Below are 23679 nucleotides of genomic sequence, written 5' to 3'. Positions count from 1 at the left end.
AGAACTTTTCAGCTCCATTATAAACTTATGTGACCACCATTGTATAAGCGGTCCACTGTGGACTGAAACATCATTATGTGGTGCATGACTGTAGTCTAAATCATGATTTCTCAAGCCTTTAAGTTTTGTTTTTCTTCAACCTATTTGAGAGACAGAGCTCATAACAATGGTATAGTATCATGATGGTAGGGTGCGTGTGGATTGCCAAACAGAATTTTCCTATTTCATCTATTTCCTCACTGAGCATTAATCAGTTATAAACTACAGTTAGTATTTTAAATAATAGTGTAGGAAAAAAGGTAGGACTCAGAAAAGGCAATTATTAAATACAAAAAACCAGAATGTCAGTGTTCTATCAGTTTTGTTTGGAACTAATGTAGTATATAGGAACTAATGTAGTATATAGGAACTAGGTTAAGGTTAAAGTTGGAATCTTGGTTCTAATGCCAGGTAAGCCCACTTCGGCAACTCACTTGATCTTTGTATTTCCTGATACAATAGTTGATAACACTAATCCTACCACTTTTCAGGTTGCTTTAAGACTTGACTGAAAATTCATTTTTTATAAACATTTATTCACTTCCTAGTATGTCTAGACACTGATCTGAGGTACATAATGATAAAACAAATTTGTTGCCTTCATGGAGCTTACATCTTAATGGAGGAAGAATATGAATAAAGCAAGAAGAAACAGGTGGTACGGGTGGAGGCTGAATCTGCAGAAAGGTGTTCAATTTTACACAAGGTGGTCAGGAAAGCCTCTCTAGAATTTCAGTAGAGACTTGAATAAAATGAATTGGCAAGTGTTTCTTGGCAAAACACACAAGGGCAAGTCCCTGATGTTAGAAAAGTTTGGCAGGTTCGAGAAACAGCAGTGTGGCTGGATGACAATGAGCCGGTGGAATGGCAATGAGGTCCAAGAGATAAGATTGGAGATGAAGATTGTGTAAGGAGTCTGGCTCTCATACAAAGGTAAATGGGAAGACATTGGAGGGATCTGAGCAGAAGAGGGCCATAATTTGACTTATGTTTCAACAAGATCACTCTGCCTACTGTGTGGAGAACAAATTACTAGGAGTCAAAGGTGATAAAAGGAAGGCCAGGCAATGTATTCAGGCAGACAAGGTAAGCTAGTTTAGAACACAGTGATAGGGGTGCACATGGTAACTGGTTACAATCTGGATATATTTTGAAGGAAAAGGCAATAGGATTTTCTCATGGATTTGGATAGGAAGCGCAAGAGAGAGGAGTGGAATAATAAGAATTTAGGCCAGAACAAAGGAGTTAGTGATATAGGTGAGTTTGCAATAAAATTTAAAGAACATTATATAAGAGGATATTAACTAGTTCATTTTGTACCAGAAGCCAAATATTTGAGATTAAAATTTCATTTTGTCTACCATAACATAAGGTATTTCATGATTTTCACCACATATTCATTCTGCAAATTCACTAGTCAGACATCAGTTTACAATAATGGAAATTTTCAATCAGAAAAGTTTTATTATTAAGAAACAATGCCATCAGGTAAAAAAGCAAAAAACTGTGCAATTATGGCAAAATGTTTAAAAATATCTACACATTTGCCCTGAAAGGACTACAGTACTTACTACATACCTGAGCACTGAACATTGAATGACATTTTAAACTGCTTCACACAGGGAATCTGATTCCTTGCAGATCACTCTCACTTTTATTCATGCACCAATGAGATGAACTTGATACTTAAGCATCAACTTTGTAGGATAACAGAATACAAAGATGGAAACTAAAGAATGCAATTAAAACTTTCCTATAATATAGTTATATCGAGTCCAGTTTTCAATTTCTAAAAAATATATAGGAAAGTGCTACATACATTCTTCAAAAGCAAAAACAATATTAAAGAGGGACCAAGATATTTTTGATCTTTATTTTAATTATGTGGTCCCCTTTGTGCATTTTATATTCTGGACATACGATGCAAAGGTATCATTCATATATATATATATATATATATATATATATATCCACACATATTACTCATCTGAGTTTTCTAGGTCTTCTCAAATCATTTTAAAAGTGGCAAAGTATCCCAGCTATATAATTTAAACAAATACTTCTTAATACAAAATTCAATATACATTCTACACCCATAGCAAATTCTAAACCTTGGCTTTAACATACTATACTTTGATCACACCATTAATATAAATTGTTACAGCAAAAGGATCAACGGCTGTGCAGATAACAGAAAAAAAAAATCTACTGTGGAATTAACCACAGCATGTTTGTTGTACTCCTATATGTCATACAACACATATAAATTACTAACTCAACATTTTATATTATGCTTTCAAGTAACACATTATCCCTTAATAAACACAGATTGTCAAAAAGCATCAGGGAATCGTAAAATATTCAACAAAGCTTTCAAAAATAAATTACATGAACATCTCTTGCAAAATTAGTTATTTCCTTCCCTCTGCAATGCAACACTGAAAAGGTGCTTTAAAAAAACTCACAGAAATAGCCCCCAAACAGCATGAAGATGAAGAGAAGGAAAAACTGGGGAGAAAAAAAAGTTCATTGGTTGACAAAGTATAAAGAGATTATAGCTATACTATCAAACCAAGGAAAAAAAAAACATTATCTAGCTTCAGAAGACTAGATTTTAAAATGTTAATTCTGTAAATCCTGTCTACTTTGAATTCTTCTTCAGAAAACATTACCTACTGTAGAGACCTCAGACAAGCAGTTTGGAAAGTTTCTGAAAAATGAGGTATGTGATGCAAAGAGACAATGTTTTAAAATTGTTTCACAGTGTTACATCACAATTTGTACAAGTTTCTAATTAAAACCATGCCTATTTATTTTAAGAAAATCAAAATGTTGCACATGATGACAGACTCTGACCTATACTTATATTCTTCATTGATTATTCTAGGCATAGTAAAAATTAAGTTACTGATCCAAATATCTACAAATTATATAACAAATGAGTTGGTTTGTTCTTTTGTGAGTATTCCTAATTGATTGTTAGAAATTTATCAGTTAATATTAAACGTGATTAAGTAGCTATAACGCTAGAGTTCTATTCACTCATTATGTTCCTTCTCAATCATCTTCAGCTAGAACGAGGTTTCCAACATGAAAATATTTACCACTATTAAGTGCAAACATTTTTTAAAATGAGGTTTTAATTGTCACATGTAACTTAAAAGCCATTAAATGCAACCACTGCTGGAGTTTTGTTTCTGTAAAACAGAATTTTAAAAGCAGGTGTAAAACTTCACATTATGCTCTGAACAGAACAGAAATATGTTACCTTTCACTGTACCAATAAAGACTAGACAAGTAGAGAATGGAAAAGTCAGGCAACAAAATGGCCCATGTTAGTGCAAACTATGTTTAATGTTCTCACTATTCTAAGACTGAGTCCAGTTACACCAATAACTGGCCATATCTTGCTATCAAGTAGAGAATCTTGTGCAATCACAACAGTTCAACAGGTAAAGTATCATGGCCACAAAATTAACATACCAACTTGAAAGGTAGGCAGATGCTCAGACAATTTAAATCTACCTAGCTATACCTAGCTATAACTTATACTAGCACCAGCCACTTGTGATTCTGAGCCCTTGTCGCGATTTTTTAATGAGACAGTGTTAGCACTTGAAAAAAGTTATCAACAGAAACCAGCTATTTTAAAACTTTAGCTTAATTTAAAGTTATATAGGTAATTGAAACAATCAGACTGAAAGTTCTGAGATGATTTGTTTTTTCCTTCGATCTACTCTAACAGAACACATTTAAATCCCTGTACAATTGAAAACAGTACATAAATATATATATAATGTGTATGTGTGGGTGTGTGTATAATGAGAATCTAAGTTAGTGCTTCTCTGTGTTGGAGAGGTCACAGCTAAAGTCCTAGTGATATTGCCTCAGATTTTTACCCGTATTTAAAATAAAAAAAATCACATCAAACTAGTTTGGATGTCTCTAACCAATACCCTAATTGCTTTTATAAGACTGCATAGTTATTAATTCATCTGGTAATCTCAGAGACTATTTTATCATGAAATTCTAGAATGAAAATGATTATTTTTATACTAGAAAAATGCTGATAATTGCACTTTTGTTACCTTTTGCTTACTGAAATGAAGACATCCTTCCCTATATTGTAATCTTTAAGAACATCCACTTTCACATACAAACTCTCAGCTTTCTTCAATACTGACAGCATTTCTTGCGTCGTTGAAAGTTTCCTCAGGTACTAGATATCAGTGAGCTCACTAGACCTGTTACTCAAAGTACTTTCTGAAGACACTGAGGGTAGAGTTTAGCAACAGCACATTCAAAATGCCGGCCAAGGTCCCAGAGCCGATCTGGGGTCTCATACACTTTCATCCATTCGTCAGTGATGTCATCATACTGGTAAAGGGAATTTTTTCTGCTGGTTCTGAAGACATGTTCTTCAACAGTCACTTGAGTGGCTCGAACAAATAAATGAAGTTTATTCTGGAAAAGTACCAGTTTAAGGTATGGATTTATAGACTCATCACATGGAAAGTCCTTTTTACGAGTCCATTTATTTAGCTCAATGTCATAGGCTTCTACAGTAAACATGCGCTGATGATTTCCACAGGTTCCAGCTATGTAGTAGATAGAGTCTTTGTATACAGCTGCTAAACCCTGGATTCTAGGCACAGTCATAGGGGTTAAAAAACCCCAGTAGTCTTTTTGAGGCTCATAGAAGAGGAAAAATTCTCCTAAAAAATAAAAAAAGAAGAAATAAACAAAACAAGAATAGGTACATTTATATGTCTTTTTGGTTATGTTGAAGACTAAAGAACATAATTTTCCAAATATTTTACTTCCTAAAATACTGCTTTTATAATCTCCAGAGATATATTAATTATAAAACAGCTTAAAACTTCTTTGTTCCATGGCACAACATAATGTTATAGATTATAGTTAACCTGAATTGGGGGGTGTTCATAATGGGAAGAGGTGAGGAGTTACTTTGGCCTGATGGCAGAATAGTAGTTAGGAGCTTGGTTCCATTTCTTCTATCCAACTATGTATTTCAGAAAATTTATTTTAAGCCACCATTAAAAAAAGCATTATTACTAATGGTTAGCCAGTGAGGTCATATATAGCTAAAGTATATATATAGCTTCATCATGAATAAGCCACTATGAATTTATGTGCTAATTACTTAATTAGAAGACAGTATATAGAATTGTTGAGATTTGTATCTATGTGCCACTTATGTGTTACAGTGTTTCCATAATGCAAAGACAAATATTCAAGAGAGAAAACATGGCTTAAATATGATAGAAGACACACACATAGTTTATGGAATTGACTTTGAGTCAGTTTCAATATTATTTCAACAATAAAAGGGTGTTCTGAGTCAGACTGCCAATACAAAAATGTTGAAGAGAATTAAATTAGTGAAGATTTACAAGTGTTCAGCTAATTATAATATTTCTACAAAATCCTTGATATAAAAATCTAAACCCTTCATGAACAGATTTAATGATAATAGCCAGATAGTACAATGTAAACTTCTGATTATTCATGTCAAGTTAATTTACATAAAGAGGCTGTGTTTAGTTTAGCAATACCTAAGTAGGTATGAGCTTCTCCTTGAAAACTGTTTTTTGAACTAGGTTTACTCTTATCTACAAATTTAACTGCTGGCTCAGTAGTGATGCTGTAATTTCAAATTTTCTTAAAATAACTTGTTTAACTCCCAGCTTCTGCTTGCACATCGCCTGCCCTTAAATGATGAACTTGTAAAAGGATTCCTAGTAAAGAAGATAGGAATTAAAATTTTATAACATGTACTACCTACCTCTCTATAAATTTCTTATGGAAAGAAAGATGATACATTTAAAAAGTTGATTTTAAATATCTAAAATCACTTTAATAAATTAAAAGCCATAATGGCCAACCCTGGCTGGGTATAGCTCAGTTGGTAAGAGTGTCTTACCCATATGCCAGTGTTGCGGATTCAATAGCTGGTTAGAGCACACACAAGAATTAGCCAATGAATACAATAAAAATCGTTATTTTTTTTCTGTCTCTCTCCCTCCCCCCCTTTCTAAAAATCAATACATTAAAAAATTTAAAAAATAAAACTAAAAGCAATGATAGGCAATTAAGAAAACCCTCACAGCATCAGATTTCCCTTATATAAAATACAACCTTGGATTAAACAAGGTTCATCCCAGCCTTGAAATTCTATTAACTCAATGCTACTTTGTTTTAGAATTTACATTAATATACAACTTTTACCTTCCAAATAAGTTTCTTACAGTATATTCTATGCTTAAAATAGCTTGTTAAACTTTCAGCTTCTGCTTGCACATCACCTGCGCTTAAATGATGAACTTGTAACTCAATAGTAATAGGTGAGGAAAACATTTATACACAGCCTATCAACTAACAGGTCAGCCAGAACACCAGTAAATCATATTGGATGATTTAACCTATCCAACCACACTCAATAGATTTTACATCCATTCTTGTATATCATTTTTCGGCAAGATCAACAAAATTAAATCATGCCTATTTTTCTATTCACCTAAAATAAGGCATTAGAGAGTATTACTCCTGGAAAATTAACTTTTACTGAACTTTAAACATATGGGCTCAGGTTTTCCTAGGAAATTTTAAGTGAAATAAAGGGTTAGAGCAAATAACCCAATTTAAACAAAACAATAAGAACTAAAAACTCATGTATCTCGACACCAAAGTTGCCCCTTTTCTCTTGCTTTATTATATTGAGTTGACCAAAAAGTCATAATGGTTTTTTTCCATAAAATAAAAGAAACATTTTTTTCATTTTCACCAATAACTTTATTGATTTGGGTATTTTGAATATGCTGGTTGTCTCTCACTATTAGCTGCTAGTAGGGAGAGGCCAGGCATGCTGCTCAACATCTTCCAGTGCATAAGACAGCCCAGAGCAAAGAATTTTTTGGCCAAAATGTCATTGGTATCAAGATACTTCACAATCCACTTTTGATACATTGAATCAATCACAGCACCTTCTCCATACACTGCACAAATCTTTTATTGCATTTCAGCTGCATTTTTACCTTTCTTTAAATAAAAAAGTATGTTAAAATGTTGTATAATTTCTTCCATCTTCAATATTAAAATGGATGCACAAAAATTCACTAATTTTGATGTTTTTTTAAATGCACACTGATAAAACAGCTGTCACAATACGATCTAACAAAATTGTTTCTAATGAAGATAAATACAACTAAGCACTACTAGAGCCATCATGAAGAAAAAATATAATGGACTTTTTGGCCAACCCGACAGTAGTAAGTGAAGAAAAAAATTATACATAAGCAATTAAGATACAAAAGATAAATAAAGATGCTGGTATTATCAACATTACATTCAATATTTAAACAACTGAAATGTGTAAAAAACAAACACAAGGAAGACATTAGTTATCTTAATTCTTAACCTTGGAACAAATGTCTTATTCTCATACAGTCACTTTTTCTACTTCTGCATCATTTTAAATCTTTTAAAAAGCTAAGTATGTTAAATATTTCCTCTTATCTATACTGGTAAAAGTACGAAAAAGGTGACATCTCAAAAATTTTCCAGTAAAAAAAAATTGAAAACAACACATTAAGGAAGTCTGCAGTGAAATTAAAATCAGAAGGGTGTCACTTCAAATTCTCTGTAATTAAGTTTTGTAACCTTTGCAATAATAAAGCTTACATAAAATTCTTGGGTAACTGATTAGCATGAGTTTAGTTAATGCCCTGTTCTTTTTTCTCTTAAACTAATCTCTAAAAGAAGGACTTGCTATAACATCTCTTGATTATGTTATTGAAGAACAAAAAAAAAGTCATACATCAACTTGCTTACTTGTTTAAAGTCTTAAAAACAACTCTAAAATACTTCTCTAAAAATACTAAACTATTACTTATTAAAAATGCTTTTAGAAATACTATTCCACACTTTAAAGCAGAACATAACACAAAAAACTTAGAGGACTATTTCAATAACTTAAAAATATCTGCCTTTTTAAATTTTTTTAAATTTTGTATTTATTTATTTTTAGAGAGAGGGGAAGGGAGGGAGAATGAGAGAGAATGAGAGAGTTGCCCCACACATGCCTAGCTGGGGGCAGGGGATCATCCCTGACCAGGAATCAAACTGGCAATCTTTTGTTTTGTGGGACAATGCCCAAACAACTGAGCCACACCTGCCAGGGCTGCCTTTTTAGATTTAAAAGTTTATTTTCTTTATAGGTCCTTTAAAGAACAGACTGTTCCACCAAAGTTCATGATAAGAAAGCCCTAGATATTCCTCAATTAATAGAAACAAACACCTGTTTTAGTATAACTGAAACACAATTTGACTTGTTACCTTTTCAGGAAAAACTGAATCACTCAGGCACCTACCCTGTAAAACATAGATCTTCTCTTTGTACTCCACAGCATTATGAAACTCCATTGCAACAGGCATTGCACAAACAGTAGTCCAACAATTTTCTCTGCTGTCATAGCACTCCACAGATTTCAATGAGTTTCTCCCATCACCTTCATAAACACGCCCTCCAATTGCATACATTTTACCACAGCAATACACCAGTTTGCAGCCTATTCTGGCACGAAGTAAGGATGGTTTGGATAGCCACCTATTGGTGGAATGGTCATACATCCAGAAATCATTTTCTGCCTTATGGTCGATGGAAACCTCACTGCTGCTTGGCCTGTATCCTCCTGCTATATAAATGTCATTATCTGGTGATATAAGAATCCCAACTTCTCTTAGATCGTTTGGTGGTTTGCATAATTTAAACACTCTTCCTGTGACTATATCTAGACAAGGCACTGTTTGCTTCTTTCCTGAGTGTTTGTGGGCAGCATCAAAACATATGATCATTTCAGATGCTGTCATTCCAAGTCTCTGTGTACAGCCATTAGTATTAGATGGTCCCTTCTCTACATAGCTTTTTGCTATAGCCTGTGCAAACTGAGGCGGAATTTTCTCTACAAAGGTATCTTCCATCAGAGGAAAACGTATGCATTTGGCAAAAATTTCCGGAAGGTGCACTTCTCTTTCATTCTGTTCATGTTCAAACCACCTTACAATGCTTTCATAAACATGCTCTTCTCGGTCTACATTTAAATCATCACTGTCTAGTATGCTTATCAGCTGGTCTTTCGTCAGTTGGAGAAACTCTTGTTCTTTGGTGACACACAGAAACTTTTTACGAATGTATTCTTTTGATCGATCTCGTAGTTCCTGATGACCATAATGATCAGCAAAGATGAAGACCCCAGTAGAATTTTGTGGGTCCAAATGACTGATCATATACTTAGCACATTGGTCTTGGATGGAAGGAATCTGGAAGATGCTAGCTGCAGTAAACAAGGCTTGAACATTGGCCTCTGTCAGAACAACTCTGGAGGTATAGGCATACTTCAACACTAAATCCATCGATTCAGCTTCAACACCAACTATTCGAACTTCTTTTTGAGAACTTTCTGTAAGGCCACTAGTGAACATGGATCTATGAAGGAAAGAGTACTTAATATTATGCATCCTATAATAAAAATTATGATGGCAAATATTTAAAACTATAAATCTACCACAAAAATAATGTTTGAAACTGAAAAATATATCCTAATGTATCTCCCAATATTCTGAATGGGGATAAAAGTTGCTCATCTAGCAAAAGGATTTAATCTGACTAATCTCAAAAACCTCATTATCAGGATCCCTCACTTTGTGCCAACTCTGAAAAAAGAGAATACCTAATTAAAGCATACCAAAAGGTGGCATGGAATATTCCTGAACACCTTATCTTCCTTGGAGACCCTATCCAGGCTTCTGGTCAAGTTGCCTTAAATCACCAGGTCAGTCAAAAAGTTTAGAATACTTATAGGGTGTTAATGTGATACATTAGCATATAGAGACTAATAAAACTTTTCATGTCCCAGTGGAAATACACAAAGCAACTCCTGCCCAAACTACAGTTTTAAATTTTTCACCTTAGAAAAATAAAACATTCTTCGTAAGTTCTTATTCTCTAACTACTCATATTTAAAACTATCTTATGAATAATTCCTTATTGATTATAAAGATTATAAAGAACATCCCTCTACTAATCCTTGGACATTTTGAAAATCTTTGCTTAAAGAAATATGCTGAATATTCTCCAAGTTATCATATTTTACCTATTATATCTGTGTGTGAATAAAGATTATGGAAGGCTGATTATAATGCTTACTTCTAAATACAATTTATGAATTAACTGATTATTCGAAAATAATGGTTTTAAATTCCAAACTATTTCCTTTAAGTTTTTTTTTAAAAATTAAAATATCTGTCCATTTATGGGCCTTTCTTGGCCAAAACATTAAGTAGCGAGAAGCTTGGCTCTTTATTTAAGTATTTGTTATTTACAACATTATTTACACTTCTTACACTCCTTTCAATTTTCTTTCAAGGCTGCTCTTAAAATTAAAACACAAAAACCAAATCAAAGTCTCTTGTAAAAGCCTTTCCAGTAAGGGGCTTTGTGCCCTAGAATGCTTACTGGATGTCTATTGAAGAAATTGGCCTAACACTGGTAATAAAGTTAACTGTGCAGATTCAGACCCCTCCTATTTTAAGTGTTATGCTATGAAAAACATCCTTAAATATGAAGATTTCCAGTTACTTTTGAAGTCTCCATCAAATGAATTTAAAATTCTGAGAAATACTGGAGATATACAAAGTATCCCAAGGTCCCAGCTGACTGCCTAGGTTAACCATCTTTGAGTCTTATTTTTACTTCCCCAATGCGAATTTTAAATTTAATATCACACAGGGCTTTTTTTGATGGTTAAAACTAGATGTTCTAATGTATGAGCTGGTTTTCAATTCAGGTGCTGAAAAACTCAATGAAACAGTTACCAATTAAAAAGAAAAATAAAGCCCTTCATTAGGCATAGATTAACTCCCAAAGGAGAACGTTGTCACATACGCTTTATCAGGGGAACTACTGACCTGAATAGGTTGGTCTCACACACAGGAGCAGTATGACACCTGATGAGTTCTCCTCTGTTCTAATAGGTTATTTATGTAAATTCTAGATAAAGGGGGAACATGTCCTCACACAAAACCCTGAGTAGCAAAACGTTTGTAACAATACAGATTTTAATTCTGACAAGTCACTGGGGTCATGAAACTGTTCCACGCTATCCAAATTCTTCCACCAGTGATGCAAGACTTAGAAAATATTAAGTACAACTTTCTAGATCTCACATAAAGAGAAGCACTGTGCCATGAAGCTTCTGTATAAAAATCACAAGCAAGAGATACCAAGTTTTCTAGCCAAATATCTTTGGCTTAGGTAGCAACTGCCACATTGCACAGCCCAGATACAGAGCATTTCCATCACTGAAAATTTTATTGGATGGTGCTGGTCTACAACCTGTTTCAGAAATTTATCCACGATGCATATTTCTTTAGTGCATGTAGCTCTTTTACAGTTTAAAACAAAACAGATAACTGCTAATAGACTGCACTGTGCCATGAAGCTTCTGTATAAAAATCACAAGCAAGAGATATCAAGTTTTCTAGCCAAATATCGTTGGCTAGAAGATAAATAAAAATTTTTTTATCCAATAAAATTTTCATCTAAATTCACATATCTAATTTCTTGTAAATTAAGAAAATCTATTATAGTATACTTCTTTTAAAATTATTTGATTCGGTCTTCAAAACTAACTTTAATTAAGTATGAAATTTAATAACATTTCAGTAAGAAGATACATTTTCACTTTGAAGTTTCAATTTTTTTAACTATTCAAACTTTATATAATAAAAATGTCTAAAACTCAACTTTGAAGAGGACCCACACACCTGTTCCTTAAAAGTCAAAAAGTGACTAAGAAGCCTGGCTCTGGAATCAAATCCAACCTCGGCCACTTACTAGTTGGAAGATTTACATAGGCCACTTAATTTCCCCCAGTCTCAGGGGTTTTTGTTTTTTTTTGTATGTAGAATGGAAATTAATGACTGTGTAGACAGAATTGTAAAGAGTACATAAAGCAATATATGCAAAGTAAAGTTACCCCAGATCTTGATAAGTGTTTAATTATGACATGTATTTATTAAGCACATAAATGACCTAACCACATCTAATGGACAGTCCGGGTAAGTGAATCTCACCAGCAGTTTCTATTACTAGGCCAAACTGCATATCTTTTCTGTACTATATGAGTTTCTTCTTTCTCCTTTCCAGACCACTGCTTCATAACGGTTAATACTTAAAAGTCTAATGACCTACCCTAGCAAGACTAAATGGTTACATCACAAGCATCAGACTGAAGCAACTATATTTAACTCAGTATTCTGAGAAATAGGAACCAGAAACTACTGTCAGGAACAGTACACTGCTATATGTCCTATAAAGGTAAGCACCTTCAAAAGGAAAAAAGCACACTTAAGAGTATGGCTGAGAAAATTATTTCCTGTCATTGACACACCATTATTTTTAGACATTGAAAAGCTAAAAAAATAAGCACTTGAAACAAAAGAACTTAAACTCAAGCAGGAAGCTGCCTTTATCACTGATCTTTTCTTAGAGTATGAACTTATTTTTTAGACTCAAGATTTAAAATTTTACTTTTCAAAGTCTTATGAGAATAAAAGATGAATATAAATGAGAATGAAAGCTTAGCTTAAAAAAATGGCTTCGGGAAATCTTGGAAAAATCACCAGTCTGGGGCATAAAGTACATAGAAAACTATACTTCATTTATTTTTATTTCACTGCTTTTATCTCCATGGCATTAAAACAATCTATTAGCAGTTATCTGTTTTGTTTTAAACTGTAAAAGAGCTATATGCACTAAAGAAATATGCATCGTGGATAGATTTATGAAACAAGTTGTAGACCAGCACCATCCAATAAAATTTTCAGTGATGGAAATGCTCTGTATCTGGGCTGTGCAATGTGGCAGTTGCAACCTACATATAGCTACTAAGCACTTTAAATGTGGTTATTGTGCCTAAAAAAATGAATTTTGAATTTTGTTTAATTTTAAATAAAGTTTCAATGCCACACATAGCCAGTGGCTGCCATATTGGGAAGCACAATTCTAGATTTTCTGGGCATTTATCTGAAACAAACAAAGAGAAACATATTTACTAACTTAAAAAAAAACCCACCTGAGTTCTAGGATAATCCGACAAGTCAAAAAAAGAAAAAAAATCTACCGCCTGTTATCTATTTTCACAAAACAAACTCATTGGTTTTATCTCATTGTAGCACGACAGTATTGTGATCAAATGGCCAATGAATGGTGAGGAGAAAAAGAGAACTCGGTGCGGATATTAACAAAAGTCTCTACCACCGTCATACCTGAAGTAAGGGCTGATTGCAGCAAGAACGTTTCTATGACAGGAAAATGTTTTCCCGTGATCCACTTCCACTACAATGTCTGTCAACTGTCCTTCATCGTACATTGTTTTGAGTTGCTTAAGAATACTGCAAGCATGGAAGGGGTCCATGGCATCGCTGGCTGTGTCTGAAGATGGAATCCCATTCGGAGTTGGGGAAGACTTATTTAAATCTAGGAGGAGAAAAATCGTACAACCACAAGAAGTTCGGACCCAGTTACGGCGTCTCGGATTTTTTGTTTTGTTTGTTGTTTGTTTGTCTGTTTTTTTCCCCCTACAAAAATACACGGATGCATACGTACACCACCAAATGACACCGCAAGGGAAGAGGTGGGAGAGCGTGAGCTGCGATGCGAGTTCAAACACTAGCCTGCTCCTCCGGAGCCCGGCGAGCCCGATGCCCGTGCTCGCCGAAGGTCCGTGCGGACAGACAAGAAGGGTCTGTGGGGACTCCACCGAGAGCCGGAACGTCCCAACAGAGAGCCGAGGGCAGAAGCCTCACAGGGGACGCGCAAGGGATGACGGCCGCTGGTACTCCTTCAACCGCCTCTCGAAAGGTCGGAACTGCGGCGGGTACCCGGCTTCCCTTATTCTGGTCCGGCCGGACCGCCCACCGCCCTCCACGCCGTCCATCCTCCCTTCCCTCATCCCTCTTCATCTCTCCATCTTTCTCTACGGCTCCTCATCGTCACAACCGCAGCTCTCAGAATAAGCCTGGCCCCCCGCCCACCTCCCCCGCAACGCACCTCCCTAGCCAAGAAACGACCCACCTGCCGACGCGGCCATTTCTCCACGGGGCCCCAGCTCCAGCTATTTAAAGAGGAAATGTCATTTCGCTTCACTCTATCACAGGTTCCGGCTCTTCTAAGCTTCCCCTAGCCAATGGGGTGGCCTATGACTTAGGCTCCGCCCCCAGCCTTCTAATCCCCAGTGTTGATTGGTCATATAGTTCGCAGTGCGCATCGGGAAATGTAGTTTTATTGTCCCCGCTCCCGCGTGGTCTGGGTCGGGTGGTGGCCAAAGCCGGGGATTCCTATTGGCTGGTTCCTGCGAAGGTGGAGAGCGGGGAGGTCTCCAGCTTGTGTCAGTGAGGCAGGCAGTGCCTGCCCAGGGCCGGTAGTCTTGTGATGGAGGAGAACTGTCATACAGAGGGGCCTGGGGTTGGGGAAGCTCTTGAAGGGGAAATTATCTTACTGTAGGCCTTTCTCAGGTCCCCAGCTCATTTTTTTTTTTTAAATCTTGTTCTTCACCTGGGGAGGGAGGCGGGGATGGCTGGGGTTCGGGGGCTGTGGTGCAGGGTAAATGCAGACAACTGTACTTGAACAGCAATAAAATAATTTAAAAAATAAAATAAAATCTTGCTCTTCAGTTCCTAAACCTTCTGCCAATGACTAACTTCTGATAAGAGCAGGTCGTGAAACCAGAGAAATTTGGAAATGGCCAAGAAGGCTGTGTCCAAAAATGCGACAGAAACCTGACACCCCACCCTGAAGAAAAATATCTGGAGGTCCAGGAGAAACCCATCTCTCATGAGTCACCTATGACACCCAATTGAAATAGCATCAGCTTGGCGGAGTGCTCGATTTCCTCCCATTAACTTGGCCTGGTTACAACGGCTGCTCAGGATGCTAATTCCCACTCACCCCTCGCTTTTTCTTTAGACACTTCGAAAGGCCTGTTCCATTCTAAGACACGTGGATGTCATAGAGTTCCCTGCCTTAGCTAAGGAGCTAAGATACCAAATAGTCTGCGATTTCCTGTGAAGAAATATTGGAGACTGCCTTGAGACTGAGCCAGAGGTGATTACTTAACATGGGGCCTTAGATAGAATCCTTTCATTCTTGAGTACTTGATTTCTTCACTTGTAACATGTGCATAATTCCTGTTCCTTCTGCTCCATAGGCTGCAAGCCTGTTGAAGGAAAGTAGAAATTTTACTCTTGAAATATTTTATTTTATTGCTTTGTGTTTCTATTATCTAACGGGGTGCCTGGCACATTATAGATACTTAATATTTTAAAAATAAATGTCAGGCACAGATGAGCTAACATTGGAAATGCTGTTTCTAAACCTTTGAAATGTAAGGGAGTATTATCAGTGAACTGGGAAGAAATTTCTAGTAAAGATAAAGTTAGTTCATGCTTGCATTTTTTTTCTAACACAGAAAAGATTAAACCGTTGAACTTCTTGATGAAGGATCTTGGAATTAAAGTTGTCATAAAGAAAGAGAGAAAATGATGAAAAACAATCCAATTCTATCCCTTCAGATCTGCTGAAAAATTTACAGCTCAAAGTACTGTAATTCCGTGTGAGTTAACAAGAATTGATGTTTCCTGGGACTGAGATGTATGGATGTTGATAAGCACTTATAGCTCCTCCTAATAAATACCCTGTCTGCACAGTTCTGCATGGATGAAATTGATAAACCGATTTAACTTTTGTTACTTATAAATTTAAATTCCCTTTTTTGTGAGTTACTTTCAAACTTATGGAAATAGTGGGATTTCATTAACAAGGTTGATGGTATTAAGAAAAAAATGGCATCAGTCCTTAGGATTGCCAGATTTGGCAAATAAAAATACAAAACATGCAATATTTGGGATACACTTAAACTATCAATTGTTATCTGAAATTCAAGTTTACTTGAGTGTTCTATATTTCATCTAGCAACCTTTCAAACCCATTAAAATAGAAGTTTTTTTTATTTGTGTTTTGTTTTTGTTGTGGCTACCTATCTCAGCCTAAGAAACTTGCCAATTTTTTCATTTAACTCTTCCCCCATTAATAGACTTGGCAATACTGTTTAATTAACTAAAATAAAGTTTTCTGGTTCTTTGACTCATACAAATTTGTGAAGTTGGGAATGGACAGAATACAAAGGACAAAGACCAATCTAAATATAAATAGGAAAAAAGTGAAGATTTGTAATTACAAGGTTTCCATTTTTAAGACCTGCAAACGACTTCATTCTAATGCTCAGATAGCATTACACTCTAAAGACTTCTTCATTATTAAAAATGCATTTTTAAAAAACACGGGGGGAGGTGGGATGGAATGGGAGTAATAGACAGAAAACTGTACTTGAAAAATAATTAAATAAATTTTAAAAAAAGAATTCACTTGGGGGAAAAACAGTAAGTAGAAGGGTGTAAAAATTGAGCCAATAGTCCCATATTATTCAGTCTCAATGATCTTTAAGAATGCAAAGGACAGCTTGCTTCAGGGTTAATACTAAATAAGCAAAGCCTACAGCTTTGTTTTCAAATAAATTTAATTTGAAATTTAATAAAAATCTACTGTCAATCAAGGAAGGCAGCCCCAAAAGTAAACCAATTTTCTTCTTAAGGTATTAAATACCGAAGTAATTTTTTTATACATTTGCAGTTTACAGTAAAATTTAGTAAAGATGAAAATTGAAACAGCAAACCAGAACATTTTAAGAATTATATTTAGTTCAAATTAGACATTTAGAGCTTTATTATTTTAACACTCATTATCTACAAACCAGAAGCAAAGAAAATTACTATAATTATGGTTGTTTAAGAGTAGACAACTCAACATTTAAATTTTAGTGAAGATAAAGGATCATGAAACAGCAACTTTGGAAAATGAGAAAATTGCACAGTGATCTCATTGGGTTATTTTTTCTGCTTCCACTTTAAGAGAATGACTGAGCAATTATCAGCTTTGTCCAGACTACTGTCGATAATAATACCACACAACACAAGACTGATAGCAACTTGGATGAAGAAGGTGTAAAACAAAATAGGACTTCACTTCTGCAAATTGATTTTGCCATTTTCCAATTACCCTCTTCAGTACTGGTGTAGGCTGTGAAATTGACTAGAGCAAAATAAAATTAAAGTAAAGACAGAATACCTGTGACTCCTATCTTTTAGTGACATCCTTATTATTTATCTTTTGCAAGCTACAGCTACAACAAAATATGACATTTTTCCTTGCTGAAGACTTTTGTATTGGCTGAATTAATGCCCAAAATGAAGCAACAAAAGTTATTACTTGACTGTAAATTTAATATAACATCACATTCATAAAAAGTTTATTGTTTTAATTCCTAGAAACTTAAATATTATATATGATTTAGTTTCTTTAAGTATAAAACTCTAAATAGACATGAGCATCAGGCTTACTGCTTGGACATTGCTGACCTTTATTGTGTCTTAATTTTTATTCCCTTTGAGGTGGTGTGAAGATTCAACATGGAAATACCTAGAGGACTGCATTTTGTGAAAAACTAAATTTGATCATACTATGTTAAAACACATTAATTTGTCTTTTAAGTATTTGAAATTTAGCATATATGTGTAAAAAGAGACTGCAAAGCTAGTGGCAAGGACATTTGACCTGTGTTCTAGGCAAGTACTATATAAAGCCATGTTTCTGATACCAAAAACAATAGGTATAGATACAAATAGAGATGGAGACTGGATGTTTGTGTCCCTTCAGAAATTTTTGTTGAAATCATATCCCCATTGTGTTGGTATTAGGAGGTGTGGCCTTTGGGAAAGGATTAGGTTTGTGAATGGAGCCCTCAGAAATGGAATCAGTGTCCTTATGAAAGAGACTCCTGAGACCTTTCACCATATGATGACACAGTGGGAAGACAGCCTCTGAATCGGGAAGTGGGCCCTAACTAGAAATTAAATCTTCCAATGCCTTAAACTTGGACTTCCCAGTTTCCAGAACTGTAAGAAAGAAATTTATATTGTTTAGAAATCATCCAGTGTATGGTATTCTGTTATAGCAATCTAAGTAAACTAAGGTGTGTACATATACTTGGACTCAACAAATTAGGGGTTAGAGGCACCAACCACATGCAGTCAAAAATCCACACCTAACTTCACACCCCAGAAACTTAACTACAGTTTATCCTTTGCTTCCACGGATTTTGCATCTGCAGATTGAAACGACAGAGGATCAAAAAAAAGTATTTTCAATCCAAGATTGGGAATCCATGGAAGTGGAAGGCTGAATGTATTAGTAGCCTACAATTGACTAGTCTTACTGACAACAAAAACAATCAATTAACACATTATGTATATGTATTATATGCTGTGTTCTCAAAATAAAGTAAGCTAGATAAAAGAAAATGTTGTTCAGGAAATCATAAGGGCCCCTTGCCCCAGCTGCCACTAAGGTGCAAAGTTCTTCCAAGGAAACTAAGGCTGCAATAGAGTGAGGCCCTGACTTCCCCCAGCTGCTTAACTGTCACACAGCACCACATCGTGGCCTCTGACTCTGAGCTCTCCTACAGGTGAGCCATCTACTTGGCCCTTATCCTGTAAGATGATGAGGTGACAGAAGATGAGATGAAGCCCTCATTAAAGCAGCCCTGTAAATGCTGAATCTTTCTGGCCAGGTTTGTTTTCAAAGGCTCTGGCCAATGTCAACATTGGGAGCCTTATCTGCAATGTAAGGACTGGTGGACCTGCCCCAGCAGCTAGTGCTGCACCAGCAGGAGGTCCTGCCCCTCAAACACTGCTGCCCCAGTTGAGACAAAGAAAGTGAAAGCAAAGAAAAAAGAATCTGAGGTTTCTGATGATGACATGATCTTTGGCCTTTTTTGACTAAACCTTTTTTATAACATGTTCAGTAAAAAGCTGAACTCTGAAAAAAATCATAAGGAAGAGAACATATATTTACTGTATTTATTGAAAAAATCCATACATAATTGGACTTCTGCAGTTCTAACCCCAAGAACTTCAAGGACCTTATGATTTATCCATGGAAATAAAAACATATTCATGTGAAAATCAACTAAAAAATAAGAGCTGAGGGCAGCCCTAGTTAGCGTAAAATAATTATTTCTAAAAATTAATATTAAGGATTTCAGAAGAGGTAAGACATTCTGTTCACCTGGTGTGAGATTTAAGTTGGCATAAAAGGCAGATACACCATAGAAGTATTCACAAAAGTAACAGAGTGTGTTCTTACCTACATGCTTTATCTTGGCTTGACCTGAAGGATAAAGCATTAATTCATATATACTTTGATATTTATGGGGCTTGATTCAGAAATTGAACAAGAAAAGGGAGTTAATAGCTATGTATCATCTGTTATTTCATTTAATTTCATGTTTTAATTAAATTTTATAAGAAGAGTATTGCAACTAATGAGACTGTTTAAATAGCTTGACTATTTAAATTTAAATAGCTTACCCATAGTCATATAGGGATCTTTGTTTCCAAAGTCAGCTGTCTTTTGATTATGATCTATTAAGGTCCCTGAGAATAAGATAGAATATTGAAAATAAGATGTTGTACAATTTTTTGTTTATCAAACAGGTCTAGTTCTGCATCAAACACATGGTTAATTAATATCTGTGAGTATCGATCATTGATTGATTAACAGTACTATTGGTACAGGTTTGAAATACCTTTATACCACAAGAAATGGAAAAAAGAAAAAGCAGAGTAATAGTCACAGTTAAAGTAATTTATCTTTATCAGACTAAATTGATAGTAGAGGTATAGCAATTTATCTAAGTTAATTTTTATTTTTCTATTCAATAAGGGAAGTCGTTAGTATATATCATATCTATTACATGCTGTATACACACATTATTAATATTCTTCTGGTTGACTACACAATTTACTGCAAGATTATGTTGTAAGACCTAAGACCCTGACTAGAACTACTATATTCTCAAAAATATTTTATTTATTTTTAGAGAGAGGTGAAGGAAAGAAGGAAGAGAGGGAGAGAAAAATCAATATGTGATTGCCTCTCAGGTACCCCCTATTGGGAACCTGGCATGTGCCCTAACTGGGAATCAAACCAGTGACCTTTTGGTTCACAGGCCTGTGTTCAATCCACTGAGCTACACCAGCCAAGGCAGAACTACTAGATTCTTAAGTTATTCAATCATATTTAAACTTAGAATGATTAGGAGACCCAAAGCCATCATCAAAATGTGAGACATCAATACATTTCCCTGTTGGAAGATTAGTTTATAATTTAAATGGAACTGATAGAATTAATAATGATTATTGATTTTTCTCATCCCAATAATAATCTGAAATTTTTTAAAGCTCATGGAGTCATTAAAAAGGCTAAGGGGGCCCTGGCCAGTGCGGTTGGGGCATTGTCTCATAGACTGAAAAGGTTGCAAGTTCAATCCCAGTCAGGGCACATACCTAAGTTGTGGGTTCCATCCCCAATCAGGGTGCATATGGAAGGCAAGCAATTGATGTTTCTCCCTCTGTAAAATTAATAAACATATTTTAAAAACACTAAGGGGAAGAAATATCATTGGGCAGTAATCTTCAACACGAGACACAGAAACTCCAACTTATGGAGAAGGAGTTAATTGTACTTTTATTCCCCAGATAATCAAATGTTTGTAAAGCAAATTTATTGACCTATCATAATAATGTCAAGAATATTTAATTTTATTTCTTGTTATTCTTCTACAGGGTTTCTTAATCTTAGTACTATTTACATTTGAAGCCCGATAACTCTATGTCATAAGGACTAATTGTGCATGATCAGATACTGACTAGCATGCCTTTTCTCAACCCACTGATGCCAACGGCATCTCCCACTAAGATGTGACAAGCAAAAATGTCCCCAGAGATTGGCAAATGTCCCTTGGGAGAAGTCATTTCAAACTAAAAACCACTGTTCTACAACATGTTCCTGTCCATTCTGCGCTCCTCCGTGTTACAGTTTCTCCCACTTTGTTAACATCTCCATCACAGTTTGTATCAACTTACCATGTTTCTCTTTAAAGGTGGTTTGTTTATCTTCATTTTAGCTATCCATCGCACAGAGTTCAGTTAAGCATTTACTGTGTTCATAACAGAATATTATCTTTGGTCCGTAAGTCCCACCTTTGTGTTACATATGTACTACCCCTCTACTCCTTTCTCTATTCCCGTTCTCTTCTGCTTTATACACAACCATTAAAATGGGTTTGATATGAATTCAAATAGAATAAAATATGTATTTTTAATTTTTTAAAGTTTTTAATTACAGTAGACATTAAAATAGAATATATATTACATGCCCTTGTGATTTATGTAATGGTATGGTACTGTGGGTCTCGTTCTATTTTTTTTCACTCAGTGCTATTTTTAAGGTCATGCATGTACTTTTGGGTACATTTGTGTCAGTTCTTCTTTCTCTTTACATTCCTATTAGAAAGCTAACTGTCTGATACATGTTAGATGATGAATAAAAGTTCACATATTAATGGCATAAATGAATATATCAAATGATACGTGAATGTAACAGACAGAATAGTGGCTGTTTAAAGATGCCCATGTTTTAATCCCCAGAACCTGTGACTATGTTAACCCTATACAGCAAAAGAGACTTTGCAGATGTTATTAAGTTAGGGATTTTGAGATGGGGAGATTATCCTGGATTATCTAGATGAATCCAATGCAGTCATAAAGATCCTTATAGAAGGAGAAAAGAGGTCAAAGTCAGAAAAGGGAGATGTAATGATGTTCTGCCAACATTTTTTGTTTTAGGCACTTTGACATCCAGTACTGTAAAAAATTTGTGTTGTTTAAAACCACTAAGCTTGTGGTAATTTGTGAATTAATACACAAATGAGTTTGCAAAGCTTTCCAACAGTTGAACTTTTCTCTCCTCTTTCCTCATTGTCTTTCCAACAAGTGTTTAATATTAATAAAACTGAGAGAATCTCAAAATATAAACTCAAATCATAATACTTTAGAGGAAAGCATAGCAATAAAAAAAAACTGTGAGGTAAACAATTACTCCAAGTCTATCTGTTAACTGTACAGTGAGGGCTCACTGAGTCATCTTGTGAGCAGAGTGAGATTAGATGTGAGAGGGACCAGCACAAGGGTATGAATATCCAGGAGGAATGGGTGCTTGGGAACCATCTTTGGAAATTTAAGTCTCTTTACTGGGGTTAAGTCTTTTGGAAAAAATTGTTTGAAATATGTTTATTGACTTTAGAGAGAAAAGTAGGGAGAGAGAAAATCACCGATGAGAATGAAACATCACCTACCATACATGCCGTGACTGGGAATCAAACCTACAACCTAGGTACATGCCTTAATAGGGAATCAAACCCCCAACCTTTTGGTGTACAACACAACACTCCAACCAACTGAGTCACACTGACAACATCTGGGTTTAAGTCTTAAGGCTAGTGCATCAATATGATAGAGATATCAAGCCTCATAGTTGTGGCAGAATGCTTTTTGTGGGTCTGGAACCAAAATCATAACACTTAGCACATTAGATGTACAACACAGATGTCTTACATGGGGCCCTCCTGCACACCTAGTTTAATTCCTATGAAAGAAATGTATTCACTTAAATAGAGTATATTTGACCAACTCAGCTTCTCATAACCCATGGAGAAGTTCCACATTCTAATGATTCTGTGTCATAATGAGACAGACCAGTAAGCCATGACAAGTGAAACAGGGAAAACTAAGACAGCCAGCTGAACAAACTGGCTGAGCAATTTACAGCCAGATACAGAAAATCACCTCCCTTGAAATAACATCTAGGCCTCAATTGTATTTTAGCCTCAGGCACAGAAATGCAGCAAAACCAGGTGACTGATACCAGAACCAGCTGCAATGACTAATAATCTCCTGCCCTGGCACTGACCAATAAATAGAGATCACAGCCTTGAAGGAGAAATACGTGGAGAACTAACTGATGAATATTCTGCTGATACTCTCTGGAGACCTCCCTTAAGATTCCTGCCTGCAAGAGAGAGATTAAAACCCCAAGACAAAGGACGCCACTCATGCTCTCCCTCTGGGAAGCGCATCTATGTTTTCCTTTTCTCTCTCTTCTTCTTTCACATCGCCTAAACTCTAAGGGTCCCCACAAGGCTAGCAACCAGGGGAGCAATGGGCAGTAGCAGCTCACCCCAGGATAATCCCCTTAATCTATTCCCAAAGCCCCCTTTTCTCTGACTGCTCAGTGAGCCAAAGCAGCCCCACCTAGGCTTATTTCTTTTCAATAACATTTTTAGAGAATAAAAGTAGCCCAGTGTAGGCTCTCCTGTTTCTTCTATCCTAAATCCTTTCTTCCTTCCTTCTTTCCTATTTCACTGTCCCGGCTTTAATAAATGTACTGTCATACCCTCATAGTCACCTGCACTCATGTTGTGAAATCTTTCCTACATGAAATTAAGAACCCACACAATACCAGCTGGCCCTAGAAAGACCCACTCAGGGTCAGGTTCCCTGTCCAGTAACAATTTCAAATATATGACTATCTTTTCTAACCATTTT

General features: G+C 35.6%; 1 protein-coding gene and 1 pseudogene across 2 annotated transcripts; one reads left to right on the top strand and one right to left on the bottom strand.

Annotated features, from left to right (window-relative positions):
- Positions 1 to 1697: 1697 nt before the first annotated feature.
- Positions 1698 to 14276, bottom strand: KBTBD8 (kelch repeat and BTB domain containing 8). 2 transcript variants are annotated; one of them, XM_037040911.1, is made up of 4 exons: positions 14195 to 14276; positions 13387 to 13597; positions 8430 to 9544; positions 1698 to 4754 (listed from the first exon to the last, which is right to left on the bottom strand). In XM_037040911.1, the coding sequence occupies exons 1-4, from the start codon at positions 14208 to 14210 to the stop codon at positions 4291 to 4293; spliced, it is 1806 nt and encodes a 601-aa protein (XP_036896806.1). In that variant the 5' UTR covers positions 14211 to 14276; the 3' UTR covers positions 1698 to 4290. The 2 variants fall into 2 exon arrangements, with proteins under 2 accessions (XP_036896806.1, XP_036896807.1); XM_037040912.1 differs by lacking the exon at positions 13387 to 13597 and having other exon boundaries at positions 14195 to 14255.
- A 416-nt stretch (positions 14277 to 14692) lies between these two features.
- On the top strand, positions 14693 to 19011 carry LOC118983631 (60S acidic ribosomal protein P1-like; annotated as a pseudogene).
- The last annotated feature ends 4668 nt before the right edge of the window (positions 19012 to 23679 follow it).

This window comes from Sturnira hondurensis, unplaced genomic scaffold (assembly GCF_014824575.4).
Source record: "Sturnira hondurensis isolate 20B ecotype Veracruz unplaced genomic scaffold, ASM1482457v3 Scaffold0002840, whole genome shotgun sequence".
Taxonomy (NCBI): Eukaryota; Metazoa; Chordata; class Mammalia; order Chiroptera; family Phyllostomidae; genus Sturnira; species Sturnira hondurensis.
The sequence above is the reverse complement of the archived record's forward strand: the minus strand, read 5'-3'. Positions and strand labels throughout refer to the sequence as shown.